This window comes from Canis lupus, chromosome 10, assembly GCF_003254725.2.
Source record: "Canis lupus dingo isolate Sandy chromosome 10, ASM325472v2, whole genome shotgun sequence".
In the NCBI taxonomy this organism is placed as follows: Eukaryota; Metazoa; Chordata; class Mammalia; order Carnivora; family Canidae; genus Canis; species Canis lupus.
The window spans coordinates 31349247-31374495 of record NC_064252.1 but is presented as its reverse complement, the minus strand read 5'-3'; the positions used below and the strand labels follow the sequence as shown (position 1 = coordinate 31374495).

General features: G+C 42.5%; 1 protein-coding gene and 1 long non-coding RNA gene across 5 annotated transcripts in view; one reads left to right on the top strand and one right to left on the bottom strand.

Moving 5' to 3' along the window:
• The window catches only part of SYN3 (synapsin III), a 452538-nt gene that overhangs the window by 362131 nt on the left and 65158 nt on the right, over positions 1-25249 (bottom strand). For all 4 annotated transcript variants that reach the window (XM_049115333.1, XM_025461487.3, XM_049115335.1 and 1 more), the window contains one exon: positions 6138-6229. In XM_049115333.1, the coding sequence (XP_048971290.1) occupies positions 6138-6229 (92 nt within the window). The remainder of the gene's footprint in view (positions 1-6137; positions 6230-25249) is intronic.
• Positions 2853-25249, top strand: part of LOC112668956 (uncharacterized) — a 64557-nt gene continuing 42160 nt past the window's right edge. Inside the window, exon 1 of the long non-coding RNA XR_003141971.3 lies at positions 2853-3027. This is a non-coding gene — a long non-coding RNA (uncharacterized LOC112668956). The remainder of the gene's footprint in view (positions 3028-25249) is intronic.

The window sequence follows — 25249 nt, the reverse complement described above, 5'->3', positions numbered from 1 at the left end:
AATTAGTATAGCTATAGTTTTTTAAATAGTCATTTAAAAGACACGAAACTTTTTAAAAAAAAAAAAGACGAAATATTATATGAGCATTAAAAGTGACTTACACACTAGTATTACATTATTAGAATATTCTGCATCTGACCAAATACTTAAACTTTATCGATGAATTTTATTCTTTCATATGTTTCATGTTTATCTAAGGACACTAATTAGTGTCCTTTCATTTCAGTAAATTCCTACCGACTAAAAGTCAGGTGCATGAATCTTCTCAATATTTTCCTACCAGATGGCTGTGGTACTTTTGCACAACACTCATAAGGAGGAACATACTGCCTCTTTAAGCAGCTCTATGAAGCAGTCTCCCCCGTGCTGAAGAGGTGGGTCCAGTGAAGTGGTGCCCCACAGGGGCTCTGAGGTCAAACTGCCTAGGTCTAAATACTAGCTTTGCCACTTACCGGCTGGAGACCTTGATTCCATTACCCAACTCACTGGTGCTTCAGCCTTCTTATCTAGAAAATGTGGATTATAATAGTACATACCTTATAGAGTTGCTGAAAGGATGAAATGAGTCAATACATGTTAAGTGCTTGGAACAGTGCCTTGCACGTAGGAAATGCTATAAAGTGTTTGTTAAATAAAAATTCATGAATTTTGTATGTGTAATTCAAGCTGGCTTAATCAAAAAGGGATATTTTTTGGCTAAGGTTTGGAGATGAATCTGGATCCAGGGCCTTCAATAACATCATCGGGTCATTCACTCTCTGTCCCTCCCTTGGCTATACTTTCCTTTGCCTTGGCTTCAACCCTAGCAAAACCTCAAGGGAAAAAAGAGATGGCCACCAGCAGCTCGAGGTATCCGTCCCACCAGCTCAGCAGCCCCAGCAGAATGCACTTGTGTCTCCCACTCAAGGGTTCCAGTAAAAGCCTCACAATGGATCCTCATTGGCTTGTCTTAGATCCCATTACAATATTCTGATTCAGTCTGACACCAAATGACATCAGCTCTAGACACCACACAGACTGTATACTGGGAAGGGGTCACCCATATGAAAAATCTAGATGTTGTGCCTCAGAGTAGAAAGGATGGATGCTGGAGAAAACCAGCTGTGGTCTGCTCTACCATCCATTCTGGTCAACTTTTCTGAAGGCACTTCTTATAAGCATGACTTCAGAAAATGTAGGCCTTGCTCATACTGCACATTTGAAAGTGATTAAAGTCATTTTCAGTGCAACACCTAAGTCTCTTTGAAAGCGTATATTGCAAGTCAAGAACTCTGCTCAACGTTCCTACTTTGGTAGACCACAGCTGGGCTTGAAACAGTACTATGTGGCAGAGGAAGATTCCTACTGACTCCGTCCCTTCCTGCAGGATACATCGTGAGTTGGGCTGGAGCTACCTGGTTTGTATGCACATTCTCTCAGGTCTGTGAACTTGTGGCTTGCCAAAACAAGCTGTCCAGCTGACTGTAAGCACCATCCTGGACTTGGACAGAATAAATCTCAACAGCTGCATGGACCCTGAACCCAGTGCTTTGGCTATATTGGCACTGCCCTCACAGCTCTGGTTACTCAAGGTATGGTCTTCTACCAACACTAGCAGCCTCTGGGAGCTTGCCCATACCCTTGCTGCTCAAGCTGAGGCTTCAGGTCTGACAGCATTAGCTTCACTTGGGAGCCTGTAGGTAATTCAGGATCTCAGGTGCTATTATTCGAAGACCTAATGAATGGAAATATGCATTTTAACAAGGTCTTTAGGGAGTTGACAGGCACTTAAAATTTGGAAAGCACTACTGTATTAGTTTTCTAGGGCCACCTAAGCAATGTACCACAGACTGGATGGCTTAAAACAATAGGAAAGTGTTCTCTCACAATTTTGGAGGCTAAAATTCTGAAATATAGGTGTCAGCAGAATTGGTTTCTTCTGAGGGCTGAGAGGGAATTTGTTCCATGTCTGTCCCTCCCTCAGGGTGACTGATAGCAATCATTGGCTTTCCTTGGCTTGTAGATACATCACTTCACTCTGTTTTCATCATCACATGGCACTTTTCCCTGTCTCTGTGTCAGGCAGCACACGTAGCCCCAGCTGACCCAGACCCAGTGCAGGGCCGATGTGAGAGCTTTCTGGGGAGGTTCTCCATCGGCCTACACACTGGAAACACCTAGGGAGTGTAAAAACTACAGATTCCCAAATCCACCTTCAGAGATTCTGGCGAAACTGGTTTAGCATATTGCCTGGCCATCAGAATTTTAAAACACTTCCTAGATAATTCTAATCTGTAGCCAAATTTGAGGTCTAATAGGATGGACATTCTTGTTTCTATATATTACAAAATAAGACAATTCAGTTCCTTTCCCAGATAGAGTGGGGCATAAGCACAGATAAATTTGATAATTTCTGAAGTATAATTTGAGGCATTTGTTTGGTGCTCATAAATTTAAAATTAGTCTCTTTCTTATCTTTATGATAATGCATTACTTCCTTTGCCCTAGTAATGTTTTTCAATCTCTTTTTCCCCCCTGATATTAGTACAGCTACATCACCTAGCTTTCTTTTCAGTTAAATGGTATATATATATATTTTTTTTCCATCCTTTAACTTTCAAAATTTTATATTCCTATGTTTTAGATAAATATCTTGAATAGAATATAGCTGGATTTTTAAAAACCTACTGTGAAAATTCTGATGCAGATGCCCTATAAATTACAGCATTCAGTCCTTTTATACTTAATGCAATTAATGATATATACTCCTGATAGCAAATAGTTTAACTTACAGGATACTTTCTGAAGGTTGTAGTTCTCACAAGTGACCATGAGAGGGCGACTCCAGTGGACTCAGACATTTATAGCCTTGAAGGGACAGAAGAAACCAGGCATTTTCTCTCTCCACCACTGCTTCCAAGGGTGTGCCTTCCCTACAATGTTTGGGCATCCTCTGACCATGGGAAGAATAAGGATGTGTGCTTGAGGACAGAAGTGTGGTGAACTGGGGAACAAAAGAGCAGCCCAGTGGTCATGCCCATCCATGGGGTAAGTGTAGCTGAAGGTATTCATTGGGTTATGAGCAGAAGCTATTGACCAACTTGTATAGAAAATTTTCAGTACTTTATAACCAGCACTGCTGTACAGGCCATTTATATCAGTCTGCTTATATATCTGGATTTAAATCTACCGCCTTATTTTATTTGTAATACACATTCTATGTTGGTTTTTCTTGCCTTTCATGTCTTCTTTTACTATTTCTTCTTTTCCCTCTCTTATAGCTTTTTTTTTTTAAAAAAAAAATGCTTTATGTATTTATTTGAGAGAGAGCAAGAGCAGGGTGGCGGAAAGGAGCAGAAGAGAGGAACAAGCAGACTCCACGCTGAGCACAGAGCTCAATGCAGAGCCCAATACCAAGGTCCTGAAATCATGACCTGAGCTAAAATCAAGAGTTGGAGAATTAACTGACTGAGCCACCCAGGTGCCCCTCCCTCCCTTATAGCTTTTAAGTTTTACTGCATTCTTTTTTTTTTTTTTTACATAATTACCCCAGTATAACTACCTCATTCATCTCTGACTTTTCAAAGCCTATTATTAATCAATATGTTTACTTACCTCCTTGACAATACAATGGCCTCAGAGCACCTTAATTCTATTTTCTCCCAGTCCCTACTATCTTACTGTCATGTATTTTAATTCTTCACATATTTTTTAAATCTATAAGACATTATAGATTATTATTATAGATATTATTTGAAGACAATATTTATTAATATTTACCACCTTCTTTGTTGTACATATCTTTTTGCAGCTCTATATTATTCCAGAATCATTTTCTTTTTGCCTAAAGCATGTTCTTTAAACTCTTCCCTTAGTGAGGGTATTCTCTGTCTAAATGTTTTCATTTTGCCTTTATTCATAAAAAATGTTTCCCTGAAGATGAAATTAGAGCTTGGCAATTATTTTCTTTTGGCATCTTGAAGATGTCATTCTACCACTGCTGCCTGGGAGCTTTCAGTCTGTTACTCCAATAAAGAATCTGCCTTTTTCTCTCTGGCTGTTTTTAAGATGCTTTTTCTTCATCTTTCTGTACTTACACTATTGCGTGTTGGTGTATAATTCTTTTTATTGATCCTGCTTGAAATTTGCTGAGCTTCTGGTTTTGGTGGTTTGGTAACTTTCTGAAAGATTCTCAAACATCAATTTTTAAGATATTGCCTCTGCTCCATCTCGTTTTGAGATTGTTTAAATGTAAGATTTTCTCAAAAGATCTGATCAACTCTCCTGCATTTCTCATCTTTTTCTCTCTGTGCTTCATTAGATTTCTTCAGCTCAACTTTTACTTCATTATCACCTTTTCAATGGTGTGTAATATGCTGCTAAACACAACACATCCAACAATTTTGATTATTATAGTTTTCAAGTCTAGAAGTTGTATTTGTTTTTTTAAAAAAATGGTTGTGTCACTTTTTATTACTATGTTTTCTATTTCTAGAAGATATCTTCAAATCTGATTTTTTTCAACTTAATTATTATTTTTTTAAAGAACTGCTATCTGATAAGTCCAGTACCTTACATCTTTCAGGGTCTCTTTCTGTTGTCTATTGTTTCTGTTTCTTCTCATTCGTGGTGTCTGTGCCTGGTTGTCTTTGGCTTTATGCTAGCTATTCTAAAAAAAATTTATCAAGCCTAGGATGAAAGTACCTTCCTCTACATACAATTTGCTTTTATGTCTGGCATGTTTGGGATCACCATAAACCAAGTTTAAGGCTGCCTAGAAGTTCAATCAAACTGCAATTTAAACTGCAATTACTTGTGAGGACTCATGTACTTAGAATTCTCATTTATCTTGAAGATGTGGTCCTTTGGGGTTTCAGCTTATTGTGGGGGGGCTATCATTACTTTCCCCACCTTGTGTGGCCTTGGACATTGACCTCTGTCTCCCTTGTTCCTGCTAGGCTATCAAAATCAATTTTCAAATTTGCTAGACTTCGCAAATGCTCTCAAGAAAAAGGTAACTTTTGTACTTATTCATCTTTCTGGGTTTCCTTTTCCTCATTATTCTCTTCTTGGTAATTCCTTAATGTCTTGCCAACTCTTTGAAGACTTTCAAGATGATCATTATTTAAAACCAGTTTTTTAAGTTGTTTTCAGTGGCAAGGTTGGTCCAAATAATCTAGCCCATCATTATTAGAAATAGCCAAATAACGTCTTTCTTGGCACATGGTAGTCTCTCAGTAAATGATGGCTGAATTAGTTGAATTATCATAATTTTCCAAACATGCTCTCTTTTTTTGCCTGTCTGCATTTACAAAGACTGTTTCCTACCCTTATGATGCAGAGAATGCCCATATTCTACCACTGACAAGGCTCAAAACCAATGCCCCCTCTTCCTCAAAAGTTCTTCCTGTTTTCCTTACTTCCCCAAATCTGAATCCTATTTCTCCCCCAGCTAAATCCTCAGGAGACCTGGTCCGTATTATTCTGGTTAATATATTAATATTAGAAATATAGGTAGAAATATGTTAATAGGTAGAAGTATATAACACAACTCTATCTCTTCTGTGGATTTGTACTTTCTTGACTTTTCTGGGCTTCTGCAGAATTCCCTTACTCCTCTTCAAGCTCAGCATACATTATAAACAGATTCTTTGGAAAATGGTATATACAGTACTTTTAGGTTTGATGTCCTAGGAGGGGATTCTTCGAACATTTAGTCTGCCATATGCTGGAAGCAGGCTGTAGCTCATTCTAATAAACCCTTACATTTGTATAGCACTTTAGAATGAACAGGGCACCCTCACATACATGTCTCTTACTTGAGTGTTGCAATCGTCATGCTGCAGATGGGAATCTGAGGGTAATAGAGACTAAATAATATACCTGAAATAGCGTCACAAAGCCATAAATGCTCCAGTCTTTTCTCTGCAAGCTCAGGGCTCGTTCCAGCACACCACCATTGCTTCTCCATATTATTTGTGTGGCTAGTAATTCCAATCACAACGACACCTAAAACTCTTTGAAAGTAACACTCAGTATGTGAAAGTACATGTGGTGTGGGAGTCAGGTCAGAGGCAGCAGACAGAGGGGTTAGCTCTGTGAGGTACCCACACACATGCCTCTCAAATGAAGGTTTTCTATATCTCAGTCCTCCTTACCTCACAACCTTGGTCCCATTTCTCATGACTTGCATGTCCACCATACAGCCCCCAGTAACATAGGCAGCTAGGTTCAACTCTGAGAATTCAGCCTGAAGGAGAAAGCAAAACACAAAAGGATTCGTAAAAAAATAACGATGCTAAAAACTATTAACATTTATTGGGTACTTGTATGTGCCAAGTATACACTTATATCTCACCTGAATCTTAGGAAGTTGATAATGTTTTACTTCCCTTTCTGAAACATGAGGAATCCAAGGTGCACAAGCATGGTGCTATGTACAAGGTCACATAATAAAAGGCAAAGTTGGATTGAAACTCTTATGTCTCCGATTCACAGACCCATGCTATTAGCCACTACTAATTTCTACTTCCTTGAAAGTGGAAGAAGCAACTCCAGCTTCAGGACTACATGAGGCCAAAGGCTGTTCAATATAACATTTTCCCTAGATTTCTCCAGCTTCAGGTTATGCAGTAGTATGACATCACAGCTAGTGATTGCTTATCACTGTTAATGGAGTCCTCCTCATCATCTGCCCACTGCTACCTCTTTTGGTCATAGCCCCTCCCTCATCCACCTACATGGTTACAGTAGAAGCACCAGAGCTGTGCATTGAAATAGTTCTCAGCCCCTCAGTCACAGCTGATGGGGCTGGCACTTGACCCAGGGTGGAGGAATAAGGTGCCCTTGTATTAGAATTTAAAACTGCTGAGTGATTCACACAGTTTCTTTCTACAGGCTGTATTTAATATACAAAACCTGAGTATAACCAAAGACCATGTTTTCTGCTATCTGGATTGGGAAAGTACAGAAAAAAAGGAGGCAGAGGGGAAAATGTCACAGTCTCTAAGAGAGGGGCAGAGACAAGAGATGAGTAGTCTTGATGTTTATGTGCCAGCTATAATCTTGCCCTTAGGCTTTACTGCAATACATCTGTATCTTTATAAGTTCATCTTTTTGTTTTCCTATTCGTTTAAGCAAGATCTGCTGAATTTCTGTTGCTTGTGACCAAAGCCCTATGGAATACATCCCTTCTACCAGGTTATATACTCCCTGGGGACAGTGATTCCAGGTTATCATAACCATGTTTCCTAAGGTAGCCATAACAAAGTACCACCACTAGGTGGCTTAAACAGCAAAAATTTCTTTTCCCACACCTCTGGAGGCTAGAAGTCCAAAAACAATGTGTTGGTAGGGTTGCTTCCTTTTGAGGGCTGTGAGGGAAAAATCTGTTTCAAGTTTCTCTCTTTGGCTTGTAGATGGCCACTTTCTCCCTTTTCATTACATTGTCTTCTTCCTACACATGTCTCTGTATCCAAAGACCCCCTTTTTATAAGGACACTAGTCATACTGCATTAGGGTCCACTCTAATGACCTCGCTTAACTCTATAAAGATCCTATCTCCAAATAAGGTCACATTCTGAGGTATTGGGGCTTAGGATTTCAACATGTAAATTTTGTAGGGTGCAGACACTTCAACTTGTAACCCCATCCTAGAAAATGCATACTACCAAACTGTGCCTCTTACACAATAGATGCCAAAAGCTATTTCTCAGGATTAAATGAATATAAATAACTTCTCTTACATATGAAAAACTCACTATGTGTCAGATTCTGTCTTAAGCATTTTACATGTATGAATTTAATCCTCATACTTGTCCAGATTGGGGAAAAAAAAAAAAAAGGTAAAGAGAGATTAAATAACTTGCAAAACCCAGGATTTAAACCCAGGCAGTCTGACTCCAGCCTATGCTTTTAACTGCTATACCCCACTACCCCACTGTTTAGCTGAATAAGGCACCGGGTGGATTACAACTGCGAATTTTAGGGACCTTAAAATAGCCCATTTTAAGAGAAAAGCAAGTTTATATTGAAGGAAAATATCATTTCACAGTGACTGAAATGTATCCCCTTGGAAACATTTAACAGAATTATGACCAAAGACCTAGTCATCTCCCCAGATGGCATTAAAGAAAACCCAGGACACTTACATCTCTTGCATTAATTAATAGCCTCATTATGTCGTGGCAAGGTGAAAAGCAATGAGCTCTGTTAATGAGTCCAGATTAGTAAATAGTGGTAATGACCTGTTTATTAAGTCTAAGGCCCTAAAAATTCAGTCCCATCATGTTTAAGATACTTCACTGGTGAGAATACAAAAAAGAATTAGCAATAAAAGTTGTTGCTTGACTGTGTAGAGAAAAGAAGTTAGAAGAAAGTTGCAACACAGAACATTTGGGCACCAAAAATTTGAAGAAAAGGAATAAATCAATCTTGAATGATAGAATCTCCAACTCCAAGGTGGCAAAGCCTCATGGGCTGTCTTGCTGCCCAAATGGAAAGAGATATCTGGAAAAAAGACACACTCAGGTTTAGATATACAAGTTAGAAGTTCATCATGTTCAGGTCAGGATTTCTAGAGTTATTTCCCAGTTACTGTTTATGAATAATTACAGGAGGTAAATGCCTCGGTTGTTAGGGGTAGCAAGCCTCTATTGGATCAAGCATAGAGAGCCACAGTAGTAAAGAGAGGGCACTCTTCTATATTTTACTCTTTAAAAATTTCAACAAACAAAACTTGTATATGAACACAGAGGTATCCAAATACTTCTCCATCGTGATCTTTATTTTTTTTAAGATTTGTTTATTTATTTATTCATGAGAAACACAGAGAAAGAGAGGGGCAGAGACACAGGCAGAGGGAGAAGCAGGCTCCATGCAGGGAGCCCAACGTGGGACTCGATCCTGGGTCTCCAGGATCACACCCTGGGCTGAAGGCGGCACTAAACCACTGAGCCACCGCGGCTGCCCTCTCTTCATCTTTAAAATGAAAGAGTTATAATCAACTGAGTCAATCACATCTACAGTGCCTTTCATTTTTACAGATATTTATTTCTCAACTAGCGTCCCTCAATTATCACTGAAGGAAAAATCTATTATCACATCACATCTTATGAAAAAGGAATGCCAAGCAATATTTTTGTTAGAAAGCTCTTCACTGCCTCATATCCAGCTTCAGGAGCACAGTAGGTATTCAAAAATGCTTGCTAAATAAAATGTTATTTTTATTTTTGATAAGCAGATATCTACTAATGCTATGTATGTAGCTTGCCTTCTGAAACTGTCCGTTGCCAGATCCATTAGCCTATAACATTGAGGAGGGTGTTTCCAGGCAGAAAGGAGGGGAAAGGCCCAATGTAAGCTTTTAGTAATGAAAGCACAGGTAAGAATACAGGGCTATTGGATCAATGGAATGGTGACATGTCTTTTGTAGCTGGGGCATGGAGTTTATGGAGGAAAATAATAGGAAGCAGAAGTAGAAAAGTGGGTCAGAGACCAGTCCAGAAGGATCTTGAACTCTGCTGTGCATTGTATAGTGCATTCATCTATGTATATGATGTATACATACATATGTATACATAACAAATGTATGCATACTTCATAACAAATATACATGCATACTTCATGACAAATACCACAAAGTATATGCATATATGCATGCTTCATAACAAATACCACAAAGTACTTCAAACAACACAAGTTTATTATCTCACTGCTCTGTAGTCAGAAGCCCATATTAGTTTGGCTAGTTTCTCTGTTGTGGGCTTCACAAGGCCCAAATCAAGGTGTCAATCATCTGGGCTTTTATTGGAAGACTCTAGGAAGAAACTGCTCCCAAGCTCATTCAGGTGGTTGGCAGAATTTAGCTCTTCGTGGTTGAAGGACTGAGGTTCTGCCTCCTTGCTGGTGTCAGCTGGGAGCCTCTCCAAGACAGTTAAGGCCCCTTGCACTGTATGTCACATATTCTTAGAAATCTATTAACTTCCCCCTCTGCCACATTTCTCTCTCTAGCCAGAGTAAATTCTGTTTTTAAGGGCTTGTGTGGGCCCTGAATAATCAGGGTCACTCTCCCTATCTTAAGGTCCATAACTATAATCACATCTGCAGAGTCCCTTTTGAATATCATTTTCACAGGTTCCAGGGAGTAGGGTATAACATTTTGTGGGGGGGGGGGGGGGGGAAGGAAGCCGCTGGAAAACACTAGAGGCTGCAGTGGAGGGGAGTGGTTACATATTTAACAACAAATATTGACAAAGAATTTTCTAGTCTCCAAGCTCTGTTACAGGTATTAGATATGGTTGGAATCCTATCCACTAACAAAATCTCTTCCACAACCCCCTAGATCAGAAGGCAACATAAGCACCTCTTTATAATTAAACTCATGTCCCGTTCTGAAACACACACGCACATGGACATGTGCACACACAAGCATACACACGCATGCACACAGGGAAAAAGACAGAATGCATTCAATTTCCCGTAGGGTATTTGGCTACCCGTAGGGTGTTCTCCCTGGAACTGGTACCTGGCAAGCACGTGATGCCAAGTAGATAATATTACTGAAAGTATGGGGTATTCATGGTTGGTTATTAATAACTGCATCTATGGTGATTATGATGTTGATGATAGAATGGAAATGGTGTGTGCAGTCATCATTACAATAAGCTGAATGATGCTATTAGGCCAACAGATCGATGAGAGAAAAACTGAAAGTGGGACTTGCAATTGGATGACTGATGGGAATGTGCTCAAGAAACCAAGAATGTGTGGGAATGCAAAGGTGGCAGCTTTCAGCCTTGACCATGAAGCCTGACTGAAGGAGGATTTTGACACAAAAAGATGTTGTCCAGAGTTCCTGAGAAAGGCAAGGAGCTTGCAGACAGACTGTTCTGGAATCCAAGGGTGGCTGATAAGATACTAGAAATTCCTGCCAGTTTGTAAAGACCCATCTGGTCGAGACTGTACCCTTAAACCTTAGAATGTGCCCCTTTTCAAAGCCTTAAGCATATCACAGATTTTTCAGAAGGAAGAGAGAGAAAGAGACAGACACAGAGTCGACAGGAGAAGGTGGGCAGCCTCCAGTACCTTTTCTAATGCTGGGTGGTCAACCTCTGACCCTCAGCCCCATTCTCCAACCTTTCCCATTACACCCTATGCAGAGGAACTGTTAATCTGCAGGTCAGGGTATCATAATGCTACAGGTGACAGATGGCAAGGTCATTGCTAGGTTGAAAAGCCAGGCAACCACATGTGACACTGGCTTCTCTGCAGCTGAGTGCTTGATGATGTGTGTGGTCATCATGTCGATTCCTCTCCTCTGCCTGTAGCTCCTCATAGATGCTCATCTCAGCATCCACCTTTCCCTCTACTGCTCTCTCTTCCATGAGTTGGCAGCAGTAAACTCTGATTGCCAAAAGTCCCAGATGTCCTGCTTTCTCTCTTCATAACTGTGTTTGTCATACCTTGGGTCTATTTAGTAATAACAGCCACATGCTTAATAAATAACATCCACAAATGATCTGGAGCCTAACTGCAGGATTCACACCAGCTCTAGCAAAGAGCCCTGCACTGGGGTGGGGGGCCCAGGCCAGCTAACGATTAAAGGTATTCCAGGACTTATTTGCTATTCTTCCCTGTGTATTTGGCTACCTTAGGAACCTAGAACAGGGGTGGTGATTTTCAAGGTAGGATTAGGGCATTCCTGCATCCTTTAGCAAGTTATCATCAAAATTCCACTCTAATCCCTAACAGATTGTTATGTTTACTCTTGGGAACCAAACTGTGTCATTAACAAATTCCTTTAAAAACAATCAGCATTCTGCATGTACTCTGATCCTCTCCATGTCTTAAGTTCTTTCACAGAGTTTCCTAACGTCCAAGAGACTCATTAGAAGGACGCACAACAACAACAACAATCAAGTAGCACTAAACACAAAAAACCTAAGCGCTACCTGGTCTCTAATGTCCAACATGGTTTAGACACTAAAGAACTGATGACCTCCTTGATGGCCTTCCACCATCCCCTATTCTCCACTTCTGTCTGACTCTGCCATTGCCACACTGGTCACCTTCCCATTGTCAAGCATGCTGAGCAAACTCCAGGCTCCAGTCCCCCAACCCCTAGAGCTTCCTGGAGATGGCAACAAGGGCACCTTCCCACTCTACCTACATCTCTACTCAGTGGCACCCCCAGGAGGCACCTCCCTGCAAAGCACCTGCGGTACTCCATGCCCCCTTTCCTTGCTTGAACTCTCCCTACGACATTCATCCCCAATGACATAATTGTACCCTTTTCCCCATCTGACATGATTTACATCCATTCCACTTTAGTATTTAATTGTCCATCTCTCTCACCAGAGTAGGGAGCAGAGGTCTGTTTCATTTATGGCTCTATCCCAGCACCCAAACCAGTACCTGACATTCAGCACAATGCTCTAATAAATATCATTGAATAAATGAATGTCTATTTTGTAGATGTCAGAGGTGAGGCCCAGGGAGGCAAAGTGATTTTTCTAAAAGTTACAACCCAATAGTTACATGAGCTGGGACTCAAACCCAGGCCAACATCCTTCACACTGCACCAAGTGGGTTACTAGAGGTGACTCTGTTCTACTGCACAGAGCTGGGTCAGCTAAAGGGCTGCTTGGCTGGCTTTGGGCTTTGCTTGTGCATGTGGCTGCCCTAATTTTCAAACCTTCCCATGTCAGCAAAGCCCATGGGCCCCTGCCCCTCCTTCACCACTCTACCTCTTCCAACTGCCCCGCTCCTGCAAACACTTGGCAGGTGGCCCAAGGCCTGCTGTCAGCAAGAACTGCTTCCTGTAGATTTCCCAGCACAGGCTGTGTTTTTAGTTCTGAGGGCCCAGTGGGCTCAGTGACTTCCTTGCCTGGCATCTGAAGTCTTTTCCACCAGTTCAGATTCACCTTGTAGACAAAAGAGGCTTTGAGAGTCTGCAGACTCTCTTAGTGGCCCATTCCAGATGAGGAAATCTCACTCAGGAGCAGTGCCTGGCAGCTCAGTGAAAGCACCCAGCTACAATGTGTAGACGCAAAGGTATCTTCAGCTCATCAAAACATAACACTTTGTGTGTGTGTGTGTAGAAGGCAGGGCAGGGAGCAATAATCCATAAAAACATGTCAAAATAAATATAAAAATACAGAAAAAGTTAAAATGACAAACCCTAAATTCTTAAATGTTCAAGTAATAGAAAATCCAAAATCAGATGGAGTTAACCACATTTTAAAAACTAAACAAAAAAAATCAGCAACAGTGATTTGCAGGTTACAAAGTGATTGGTATAGGCTGGTTTTCAGAATCAGACCGCGAGTCTGTGAGCTCTTATGCCTTACCTGCTGTAAAACTTGAGGCAGGCTAGCCTTTCTATACCTCAGTCCCTTGTCTATAAAATAAGCCTTCCCATGGTAATTGTGAGCATCAAATGAATTGATAAAAGCCCTTAGCAAGGTGCATAAGCAAAAATAAGTGCACAATAAATGTTAGCTATCATGGTTATGTTATTTAATTGGATCATTACAACAACCTCTTGATATGAGGCGAAGTATTAGTATCTCCACTAGCTGACGAGAAAACTGAGGAGCAGAGAGAACAAATGACTCAGCCAAGATCACAAGGTTATGGAGCAAGAGAGCTACAACTCTGACTCCATTCATCCATTCATTCATGCACTTGACAGCTACTATGCCAAGGACAGGATCTAATGACACGACCGCAAATGAGCAAAACTCCCCATTCTCATGGAACTTGTATCTAGTGGGGAAAATAGGCCATTAACAATAAACAATATGTCAGGGAAAGAAACAGATTCTGGAAAGAGGACAGAGTGCTGGGAGGTGAGCGTTATGTCAAATAAGGAGGGTCATGGGAAGGTGGCACTTTATCAGTGCTACAAGCAAAGGGAGGGAGCAAATCCTACAATAAGAGGGGGAAAGGGTCTGCAGGCAGGGAGAATAGCAAGGAGGAAGGCCTAGAGGCTGGAGCATTATGTATGTAGCTCAAGAGCAGCAAGGCAGGCAGTGTGGCTGGAACAGAGATAGTGAGGGAGTGAGTGGAAGAAGAGGTTGGAGAAACGACAGTGGATTGATCCCAGTAAGGATTTTCGTCTGGATCACAGGGTTAAGATGTTAGCACCATCACCATCCTCATGAGCAACATTATCATCTTCACACTGTCAATGAAGATAATGATGAAAAAAAAAAAAGATAATGATGAAGATTCAACATCACCACCGCCATCATCATCATATTTGGCAATGCAAGAATTCAAGAAGTCCAGTTTGAAAAAAATCACCAGTAAGTGTGGCACTCTGATTTCTAAGGAATTTTTTTCATGGCCCAGTATTGCTTGTTCTCCAGGGCTTAGATGTACACTGAGTAGAGATTAAGGTGGGGTTCTGATGGATGTCAGCCAGAGCACCCAGGCATGCCCTAGTTCTGCCCTGCTAGTTACCCCTTCCTGCTCCGGTTCCCAAAAAAACTGGACCCGCAAGAAACAACAGCAAGTGAGAATCAAAGACCCACAAGAAACAAGAGCAAGTGAGAATCAAAGAAAAACAACCATTGTACCCATCGTCCTTTTCCCTGTGCCAGGTCAGCTACAAGAGTGAAGAAAGCAGGCAGCCTGGGTGGCTCAGCGGTTTAGCGCCGCCTTCAGCTCAGGGCCTGATCCTGGAAACCCGGGATCGAGTCCCAAGTCAGGCTCCCTGCACGGAGCCTGCTTCTCCCTCTGCCTGTGTCTCTGCCTCTCTCTCTCTCTCTCTCTGTGTGTGTGTGTGTCTCATGAATAAATAAATAAAATCTTTAAAAGAAAAAAAGTGAAAGCTTTTGATAATGTCTTCAGGGAAAGAAGGAAATGAAGAAGAAGGGGAAGAAGCGGGGGTAGAGAAAAGTGGGGAAGAGGAATGAGAGAGAGGGGAAAAGAGAAGGAGGGGAAGCCTTTAGGGGAACAGAATGGTGGCACCACCTCAGCCCCCAGAGCTTTTAAGGTTGAGAGACCTAGGAAAGAACTTTGCCACCTGCCACAAACTTTTGCTCCTGCAACAGATCAGGCAAATGTTCAGGAATTTTAAGACCACAGTTTAACTATGCAGAAGAGAATGATGGTTAATGTCCCCCTGACATCTGCTTCTCTCTACTTCTCCTCATTGCAGAGCTTGCTCCACATGTTCAAACACTTTTCTGCTGAATGTTCAGAAAAGTGTATTTATAGGATTAAGCAAACCAGGTGTGAAAGTTTCCCCACATTTCCCCAGAGGAACGATGGACAATTTGGGGGCTTGGAGACTGAGATGTAGACGTGAAGGCCACTGCCAGGCAGCTGCTACACCCTCTGCCTATGTCTCTGCATTCTCTCTGTGTCTCTCATGAATAAATACATAAAATCTTTATTTTTTTAATTTTTATTTATTTATGATAGTCACAGAGAGAGAGAGAGGCAGAGACACAGGCAGAGGGAGAAGCAGGCTCCATGCACCAGGAGCCCGATGTGGGATTCGATCCTGGGTCCCCAGGATCGCGCCCTGGGCCAAAGGCAGGCGCTAAACCACTGCACTACCCAGGGATCCCACATAAAATCTTAAAAAAAAAAAAAAAAGAAGAAGAAAGAAAAAAGAACCACGGTAAGGATACCTTGGGGAAGATGGTTCCAGGCAAAAACAACAGCAAGAGCAAAGGTCCTAAAGCAGAGTGTGCTCACTTGTTTTTTAAAGTTTGTTTTCATTGTGGTAAAATACACCAAATATAAAGTTCACAACTTTAACTGTTTTTTAAGCATATAGTTCAGTGGCATTAAGTATATTCACAATGTGAATATATGTGGAATCATATAGTATTTGTTCTTTTACGTCTGGCTTATTTCACTTAGCATGTTTTCAAGGTTTGTCCACACTGAAGCATTTGTCAGGATTTCCTTCCTTTTGAAGTTTTGAAGGCTGAATAATATTCCATTGTATGGATAGATTTCATTTTGTTTACATATCATTTGTCAACGAACACTTAGGTTACTTCTACGTTTGGCTATTGTGAGTAATGCTGCTATGACCATGAATTTAAAAACATCTACTTGAGTCCCTGCTTCCAGTTCTTTGGGTTATACACTCAGAAGTAGAATTGCTCATCATATGGTAAGTCTATGTTCAACTTTTTGAGGAATTGCCATACTGTCTTCCACAGTGGCTGCACTATTTTACATTCCTTCCATCAGTGTACAAGGTTTCCAATGTCTCTACATCCTCACCAACACTTGTTTTCTGTCCCTTGATTTTAAAGAACCATGAGAAGTCTAGTGTACCTGGATCAGAGTAAGCAAGAAGGACAAGGCAGGAAAGGGCAGGAAGAATGCCAGAGAAGTCACACCACGAAGGGTCTAGAGCTATGGGAAGGACTCTGGCTAATAGATGGAGCAAGACTGGGAGCCTTTGGAGAGATGTGAACCATGAAGGATCATAATCCCATTGATAATAAGGATGGTAAATCTAATGCTACCAGCTCCAGAAGCCTGGGGCCTCCAAGGATAGCACAATCCTCCTTTCTCCCAAGCTGCCAAAGGGTTAAGTAAATGCAAACACGGATAAATTCAGTGAAAGGAGATACTTCCTTCCCCTGGCTGACACACCTGATGCAGGAAACAGACTTGTGCTCCCTGGAAATGAGAGGCCTGGCCGACTGATGCTTCGAGGAGAAAATGAACGTTGCCTGGACACAAGATGGCTTAGCACTTCCCATGTTCATTTCTGAGAGCTACTGAACAGCCTGAGGCCCCATCTGTTTTCAATCTTGTTAAAAGGGCCTCGTGTGCTGGCGCCTATTTAAAATAATGCACACATGGAGTTTCTAAAATGAAGAAGAAAAAAGGCCCAAGCTTTCCCTGCCGGCACAGCTTATGTGTTTATTTTGGAGCAGGCTTTGGGAGTTCTGAGACAAGACATAGCTAATTTCTCTCCCGAGGTTGATTTGCAAGTCCCCATAGGTTTCTGCTCCAAGCCTTTAAGGCAGCTTGGTATGAACCAGTCACCCCTTCAAAAGTCCACTGTGAAATATCTCCAAATTAAGGCTGGGCTCAGGAAAGGGGGAGACCAAGGGCCACTTTCCTCTTTGCAAAGGAGCTGTTCCTCGATTCCTTTTCCTCAGCAGGGACTCTGGTTTCTAAAGGCCAAGTTCTTCTCAGATGCTCATTTTCTTCCCCAGGGGCACCAGTAGTTCCAAAACAGCATGATCCAGATAGGGCTCAGGGCCAACCTGAATCGAATCTCCCAATGGGGACTGCAAGGGACAGTGTCAAGAAGAATCACCTGAAATCAATGCATTCCCATGTCAAGAAGCCAAGGGAAGGAGGGTCTTCTGTCCATTTCCAGGAGCAGGGTGGACCTCTGCACTGCTAACTCACAATGGCACTCCCATATCCAGTGCCAAAAAAACACCTCATCAATTTAGAATCACATACAGAGCCTCATCAATGATGGCCCCACATGTCTGGAGACTTCATAAATAACTTCCCCTAAACCCAGAAGAAGGGGAATGCAAAAAGGGTATAAGAGAAACAGGATGAGTGTGTCACTGGTGGCCCAGCAGTGATGGATCATGCCTTTTTTTGCACCTTCACACCTGCTTTGACTCTAAGGACCTGGCTGACATTACTTTTACTCGGTGGTAGTAATGTTCAGTGGTGGTGGTGGCAGTGGTTAGTTATCCAGTAGAAACAATAGTAGGAGAAACAGGAGCAACAGAGGCAAAAGTAGAAGCAGCAGTTGTAGTCTTTGGAAAAGCAGAAATGAAAGTAGTGATACTACTGACTAGCTATAATAGGACGAGAGGAGGTAGCTCTATGAATACCACTGGTATTTCCAGTGGCAATATATTTATAATTGCATATAGTAAATTATATTTACATTATGATTAAAATGAATAATAGTTTTTAAGCCCTTCCTATGTGCCAGCCACTGTTCTAAGGACAGTAACTACCTAAGGTAGGTCCTCTTAGTATTATGCCCACTTTATAGCTGGGAGCACTATAGTACAATGACACTGCATTTATTTCCCAAGGTCACACAGCTGGGAGGTTACAGACCAAGTGAACACAAGCAGTCTGGCTCCAGGCTCCCTGCTCTTAGCTACTCTACTAGACTTCTTGCAACCTGAGGCAAGGGGAGCAGTGGGCCTGGAGGTCATGGTAGGATTACTGCGGGAGAATTACCTCTGAAGAGGCCATCTAAGGAGGGGGCTTTAGTCACTTCCTGAAGGTTCAAAGGATTCAGGGTTTTCCAGCTAAGAATCAAGAAAAGCAGTAATTTTTATTTTTTAATTTATTTAAATGTGAGGTTTATATATAAGATTTAATTGGGGGATCCCTGGGTGGCGCAGCGGTTTAGCGGCTGCCTTTGGCCCAGGGCGCGATCCTGGAGACCCGGGATCGAATCCCACGTCAGGCTCCCGGTGCATGGAGCCTGCTTCTCCCTCTGCCTGTGTCTCTGCCTCTCTCTCTCTCTGTGACTATCATAAATAAATAAAAATTTATAAAAAAAAAAAAAAAAGATTTAATTGGAAATAAAAGAGTCCTGTTTCAAAAGACTGTTAAAAAGCTGTAGTATAGAGATGCCTGGGTGGCTCAGCGGTTGAGCGCCTGCCTTCAGCTCACGGTGTGATCCTGGAGTCCCGGGATCGGGTCCCTTGTCAGGTTCCCTGCATGGAGCCTGCTTCTCCCTCTGCCTGTGTCTCTGCCTCTCTCTCTCTCCCCATCTCTCATGAATAAATAAATAAAATCTAAAAAAAAAAAAAAAAAAAAAAAAAAAGCTGTAGTATGGTGAGGCTTTGGATTTTACACAGGTGTAGTAACCATGTCTTATTTTCTGTATTCTGATGTTTTGACATCTTGAGGCCTTGCTGACCCTGGAAAGACTGCCTCTCACAGGAATTTTAGTCAATTCCCAGAGATGGTAAATAACTCACCACAGAGAACGCCTTTCAAATGCAAGCCAAAACCAATCCAGAGCCCATGTGCCAACCACCTGCTCTATGGGGCTCTCACACTCTAGGCGACCATCCCCCTAAGATTCAAGGGCCAGGTACCAGAAAACCAAGGACAACCCCCTACACCCCAGAGCCTGCTGAAGCTATTCCAACTAGCCAGTCATAAGGCTGCTTACCCTGCTTGCCCATTCCTTCCTGCAAGACCATAACAAAGGCTCTTGCCCACGTTTCCCCCTAGCTCCTTCTGCCTCCTGACTGGCCATGGTGTTCATGTGGTCCCCCAAAGTGTGTGACATCCCTACTTTTAGAGGACTACTAATACAATGAACTTGATCATTCATGTAAGTCACTTCTGCATCTTACCATATTCAACTAAAACAAATCCTGGTACTTTTACAACAGGCTTGGTCCAGCCCTTAAAGATTTCAACAGACTTTAGGCCTTTGCTGAGCTACTGGGTACAAGCCAGGGGACACATTTATTATGTGGGATTGTGTTGCAAAATCACTCAACATGGGATAAGATAGACCTAGGTTTCAACTGCATTCTTGGAATTTCCTAGCTGTGTGATCTTGGGGGAAGTCACACAGGAATTTCTGCCTCACTGTCTTTGTCAGGTAAGAATGGGAGAGAAGGCCCTTGCCCTGTCCTTGTTCCAAGGCTACGATGCTGACTAAAAGGAACTGTGAAGGTGAAGTTTCCTTGGAGAGGTCTGATTTGGGAAGCCCTCACCACTATAAATTATACTACCATCACCTATCTTTAGGGAACAACAAGACTCACCACACAAAAGGTGTCATCTCTGAGTTGTTTCTCTCTAGAACAGGGTTTCTCAACCTTGGAGCATTGACATTTTGAGCTGGATAATTCTTTGCTGTGGGAGGCTAGCTTGTGTATTTTAAGATATTTAGAAACATTCCTGGCCTTTACCCATAGATGTCAGTGGCATTTCCCTGTTGTGACAACCAAAAATGTTTCCAGCCATTGCTAAATGTCCCCTGGAGGGCAAAATCTCTCCTGGTTGTGAATTATTGATATAGAAGAAGGAATGGTTAAGCTTTCTCCCTTTTCTCATTCTTCCTCTTCCTACTTCTCCCTTCCTTTTCATTCTCACTTCCCTTTCTTTCTTCCTCTTTCCCTCTCCCTCCTTCTTTTCTTGCCCCTGCTTTTCCAAAGATGCTCAGGAGTCTACAACCCTAGGTACCCCAGTGGAAGACCATGGTTCTAAGGTATACAACTGGAAAACAGTTGCTCTAGCAGACAGCTCCAGGCTACGGATCACCAGAATAGGATTCAGAGGTCTGCTGTTCAGAGTTCTTGGTTTCATTCCCTTCATATATTTACTAGCTGAGCTCATCTCTCATGATTCAACCACCTTATCCATAATTTGCCATCCTTTCTAAGCAGGCTTGGCTTAAACCCACAGAATGTGAGAACTGAAAGTTCCTCTGGGGTCACCAATGGGTTTCATTTTACTGCCAGCTCTGGCTGCTGTGTGAAGAATAATGAAGCTGCCCTAAGCTCGGCTGGGAAGCATGCCTTCATTGAGCAGTGGTATCTGTTGTGGCTGGGGGAGGGCTGGCAGGTAGAAAGTGCTCTATGCATTTGCCAATTCCTCCTTTTACAAATGATCAACCTAGATCCAGGATCCCCTCTGACTTAATGAAAATTGATCAAATTCTTACAATGTGCTGATAGTACTGCTATTATCATCATCATCTTCATTTTTTGGATCAAGAAACTGAAGTTTGGAACACAGAGTCACATGCCGAAAGTCCCACAGGTAATAAGAGGCAGTGTCAGGATTCGATCCCTTGCTCTTCTGATCCAAGGCACAGCTTCGTCCATCACACCGAACTGTCTCAAACTATTTTCTTTCTTCTGAGGCAACAATAAATTTTCCTCTATATAAGTAAAATATACAGTAGTAATAAGCATTAATAAAAATGAGCCTATTAGCTTCCAGAATCTCAGTGTCATTTCCCAATAAAGATATGCAAAGGGCATTTAAAGCAAAGGTTAGAAGAAACCAGAATGGGCAGTAGATGCATATCCAGGAATGAGGGGTGAGTTAGCAGTGAGATTTAGGAAAATATAGTGTTTTATAGAGTATGGGCTGCTTGGGAGCCAGGGGTTCAAAACAGCTCTGCCAACTTAAATGTGCTTGGTGGGACCTGTGACAGTAATACACAACTTACAAGGTCACTGTGAGGATGAAGTGAGGGTATGTATAGCAAGCTCCTGCCAGAGTATCAGAGCTGTGTGTGTGTGTGTGCAGCAAGTGATTAATATACAAAAGTCCTATTATCGCTATTATTGGTAGGTACTATGAAATACTAAATTTCATGAAGGTATTCAGGGGAAAGAAGGCTAGTTGTAAACTGCTTTGAGACTACAAAAAAAAGGAGTGGTGAGAGACCTAGGTTCCAGAGAGAAGGTGAACACATAAACAAATAGGTATGTGGATGGAAGAAGAGGCGGATGGATAGATATTCATAGAAATAACATTTTTGGAAACCAAGATGCAGCACCAAAGGGAAAGCTGCTATAAACAAGAGACTATCTAAATTAAATATTGGCTCCTCCAAAGACTCTTGGGGGCAGCACTGAGCAGAAAGAGGCAAAGAGGTTGTGAGAAAGGCAGGCTGGTCCCTGGTTGGGAAGAGCCTTGGTGCTGCCTGAGGACTTTGGCCCCTTTATCCCCATAGACATGAAGGAGCCTAGAGAGCAAAGGCAGCCAGAGGGAGACCAAAGTGGCTGTACAAAAATAAGCAAATTAAGACAAATGATCAAAACCTGGTTCTGTCTAATGAACGCAAAGTTGGGGCCCTGGTATGTCCTGGCCCAGTCAGTGGAGATTCACCCGTTTCCCTTGCTTTTCCTGGCAGCCAGAGGGGTGGGCTGCTGGTCTCCTCCCTGTCTGGACAGAATGTAGGTCCATTGGGGTGGGTGGGAAGTCACTTGGTTCACTTTATCTTAAACAGGCTGAGAACCCACCCATAAGCTCATGAAGGGAACTTCAGGGCTATTGCTCAGATTGCTCAGAGATCAGAAAAAGGTTCCAGCAACACAGATAGAGGGAAGTCAGAAAACCCAGATGGGCTGTCTGTCTATGGTCTCCGAGAAAATCAGTCAGAAAAACTGCATTAGGCCAGACAAAGCAAGCCTTTTTTCCAGGTCTGGCTAGGCAACAGGTGAGTTAAGGGGAAAATTATGGGCTTTCAAAACAGACAGATATAGGTTTCAGTCATAATTCTGCCACTAACTCTGCAAACACCTACTTTGCGTCCCCTAGCCTGCTTCCTCATCTGGACAATAACAAGACTCACACCCCAGGTGTTGCTGAAGGACTGAATATAGAAACATGATATATGTGATGTGATGAAGAGCACACAGTAGACCTGCAGTAGCCAATCTTCCTTCCTTCCTTTAACACGCATTCTGAACCCCCAACGTGTAACCCCAGATCCCCCAAGATGAGGCTCAGTTCTGCCACCTGTCTGGTGCTTTGAATGCCAGACTTCAAAATAGAGGAGACAAAGTGGGGGTAGTTTGGCTCTACTATTACCAGCATCATGACTTAGAGCAAGGAAGTATGCCATGATGAGTCCCAGTTCTACAGGAGGGTGTAAGGCAGTAAGATGTAGGGTCAGCGGTGTGGGCTCCAGAGCATCTTTGGAGCCTCCACCTCTCCTACCTACTAGCTGTGCAGCCATGGGCAGGACACTTAACCCTGCTGAGTCTTACTTCCATCAGTGTCTCTTTGGTGTAATTGTGGTGAGATTAAATGAATTTATAGAGGTAAACTCCTAGATGGTGGCTCACTTAATGTCAAGCACTGCCTTCCCTGTATGATACTGTATCACTGCTTTTCTATATCATTGGTGTCAGACTAGTGCTTGACCTGTGTTGTTTACCAGGCAAAAGGATATTTGGGTGAGTCTATCTCCTGGGACGTTCTTTGGTGGATCCAATATTTTCTGTTCCTTTTTCATTTCTCCCTATCACAGATAAGTTAGAGATATTAAGTGAGCACAGATCATGTATCTGAGTACACAGAGCACCTACTATGTATGCGAACAAGTGCCCAGTGGTAGTCTACCCACAGATGCTATTATAACATTGTGAATCTTTCTTTCACAGCTCCTAATCAGCTTGTAATTATGAGATGTGTGGGGTGTGTGTGTGTGTGTGTGGGAGAGAGAGAGAGAGAGAAAGACTGAAGATGCAGTTGATGTCCGACTCTTCCACTGGATTTTAAGCTCTATCCAGTAGAGGCTACATCTGTTTTTAATCACCATTGTAGCTCTAGCACATAGTAGGCACTCAATAAACATTTTTAGGATGACTAAAGGTACTATCCATGTTCTCTATTAGCCCAGAGTCTAAAGGGAGTGATAGGCAGGTGGACCAGTAATTCCAAAGCAATATGGTAAGTGTAATAATAGACATATGCATGAGGTGTGTGAGAACACAGATAAGGAGCAACTCGCCCTGCCTCCTCTGGGTGGTCAGGGGAAGAAAAGAAAATAATACCAGGGCTAAATCTTGAAGACAAGCAAAATTTGGAAAAGCATGTCCCAGGAGAAGAGATTTCCATAAGAAAAGGCATGGATGGGGTAAATACAAGATGGTGTTTGGACAGGAAAGGAGCCACAAAGGGTTTGCTAGTACTACAATCTAAGCTACATAATGGAGGGGATGAAGAAGAAAAGGCAGGCAAGGGCTAGCTTGGATGCCATGCTTGTGTCCCTTGGAACAAGTCTCAGGCACAAGCCAGCTCTCTCTACACATGAGAAGAAATTCACCAAGTTATGCCTGGATTTCACTTTCCTGTAATAAACCTTGCCTGCTAAAATAGCATCTGGAATTAGACTGTGAATTCTGGCTCTGCCACCTGTAAGCTGTGCAGCCTTATAGCCTCTCTGACCCTTTTCATTTCCTCATCTGGAAATTGAGAAACTATAGAATACTTACTCTTCACAGGAAAGCTGTGAGGATGAAATGAACTAATCCACACGAAGTGCTCAGTGTGTGCATGGCATGTAAGCATGGGATTAGGCAGTGGCTATTATCAGTCCCTTCCAAGCCCAAGACAACACCATCCATGGAAATTCTCTCATGCCACTCTCTAAACTTCCTGAGAGAAGAGGTCCCAGACAGGTTCAGCCTAGGCTGAATTCTAAAGTTTGCAGTACCTTAAAAATCTCCCCTGTGATCTTAAAGGTAGACACCATAGGACATACAAACTTATTCTCAGATACCAGTCTCCCTTCTCTTTCCCAGCGACTGGAAAATGCAGCCAGTCTGGGTAGGATCCAAAAGAATCCATTTCAAAGCATAAGTCCTGTTTATGTGCGGGCCTGACTTCCCTCCTCGGGAGATTCTGGTCAGGGTGGGGTGGGAGATTCCTTAGACAATCTAATAGATTAGTTTCCAGTTTAGCATAACAGCTAGACAGATTTTTGTGGTGAAGTCATCCCAGTCAATTAAAAGGCATTTTTCCCTGCTGCGAGTTCAGAAGTCCCTTTGGTTTGTTCCAGCTTTCTGGGATGTTTCATAATGGGCTCCACCCTGGGTTAATTAATAACCCTTGATTCCTACTGAAATCCTGTGTGTAAGCACATCCGGGCAGGGGCTGCTGGCAGGGCTGGGGTGAAGCCAGTGGGAGCTCCCTTCATCAGGGAGTGAGCCAGACTCTAAATGGTAGAGATTGACAGCAGAGCTGGCAGTAAATGTAAAGTTAGCCAAGCAAAAGCTGAAGGACAAAGCCAGAAAGGGTGTAAGGAGGGGCAAAAGTGGGGAGGAGTGGGCAGAGGAATGGGCAGAGGAGTGGTAATCATAAGCAGTGGAAGGCACCACAAGGCGAGAGCTTAGGTAGATTGAGAGTAAAGTGGAATGTAGGGAGTGAACTGGGTCTGGGCAAGTGGCTGGGACAAAGGTGGTGAATAAGAAGCAGTTGATAGCACTTGCTTTTATGGGATGCTAGCTCAAACACATTGTGTGGCTCTGGTTCCATCCTCTCTGCTTTAAAGAAAAAGTAGGTCATCTTCTCCCTTTTCAAATGCAAGTTGCAGGTAGAGAATGAAGCTAAAGACCATGTGGCAGGGATTTACAAGCAGTCTCAGGCCACCGCTCCTACCCAGCCAATCTTCTAAACCACTATTAGCATGTGCATCCTAAAATGAAAACATGATCACGTCACTCCACAGCTTAAAAATCTGACAGGTATGTCCCCACTGCCTCTATGACATGATTTCCAGCTGCTTGCCTTGCTGCACAAAGCCCAC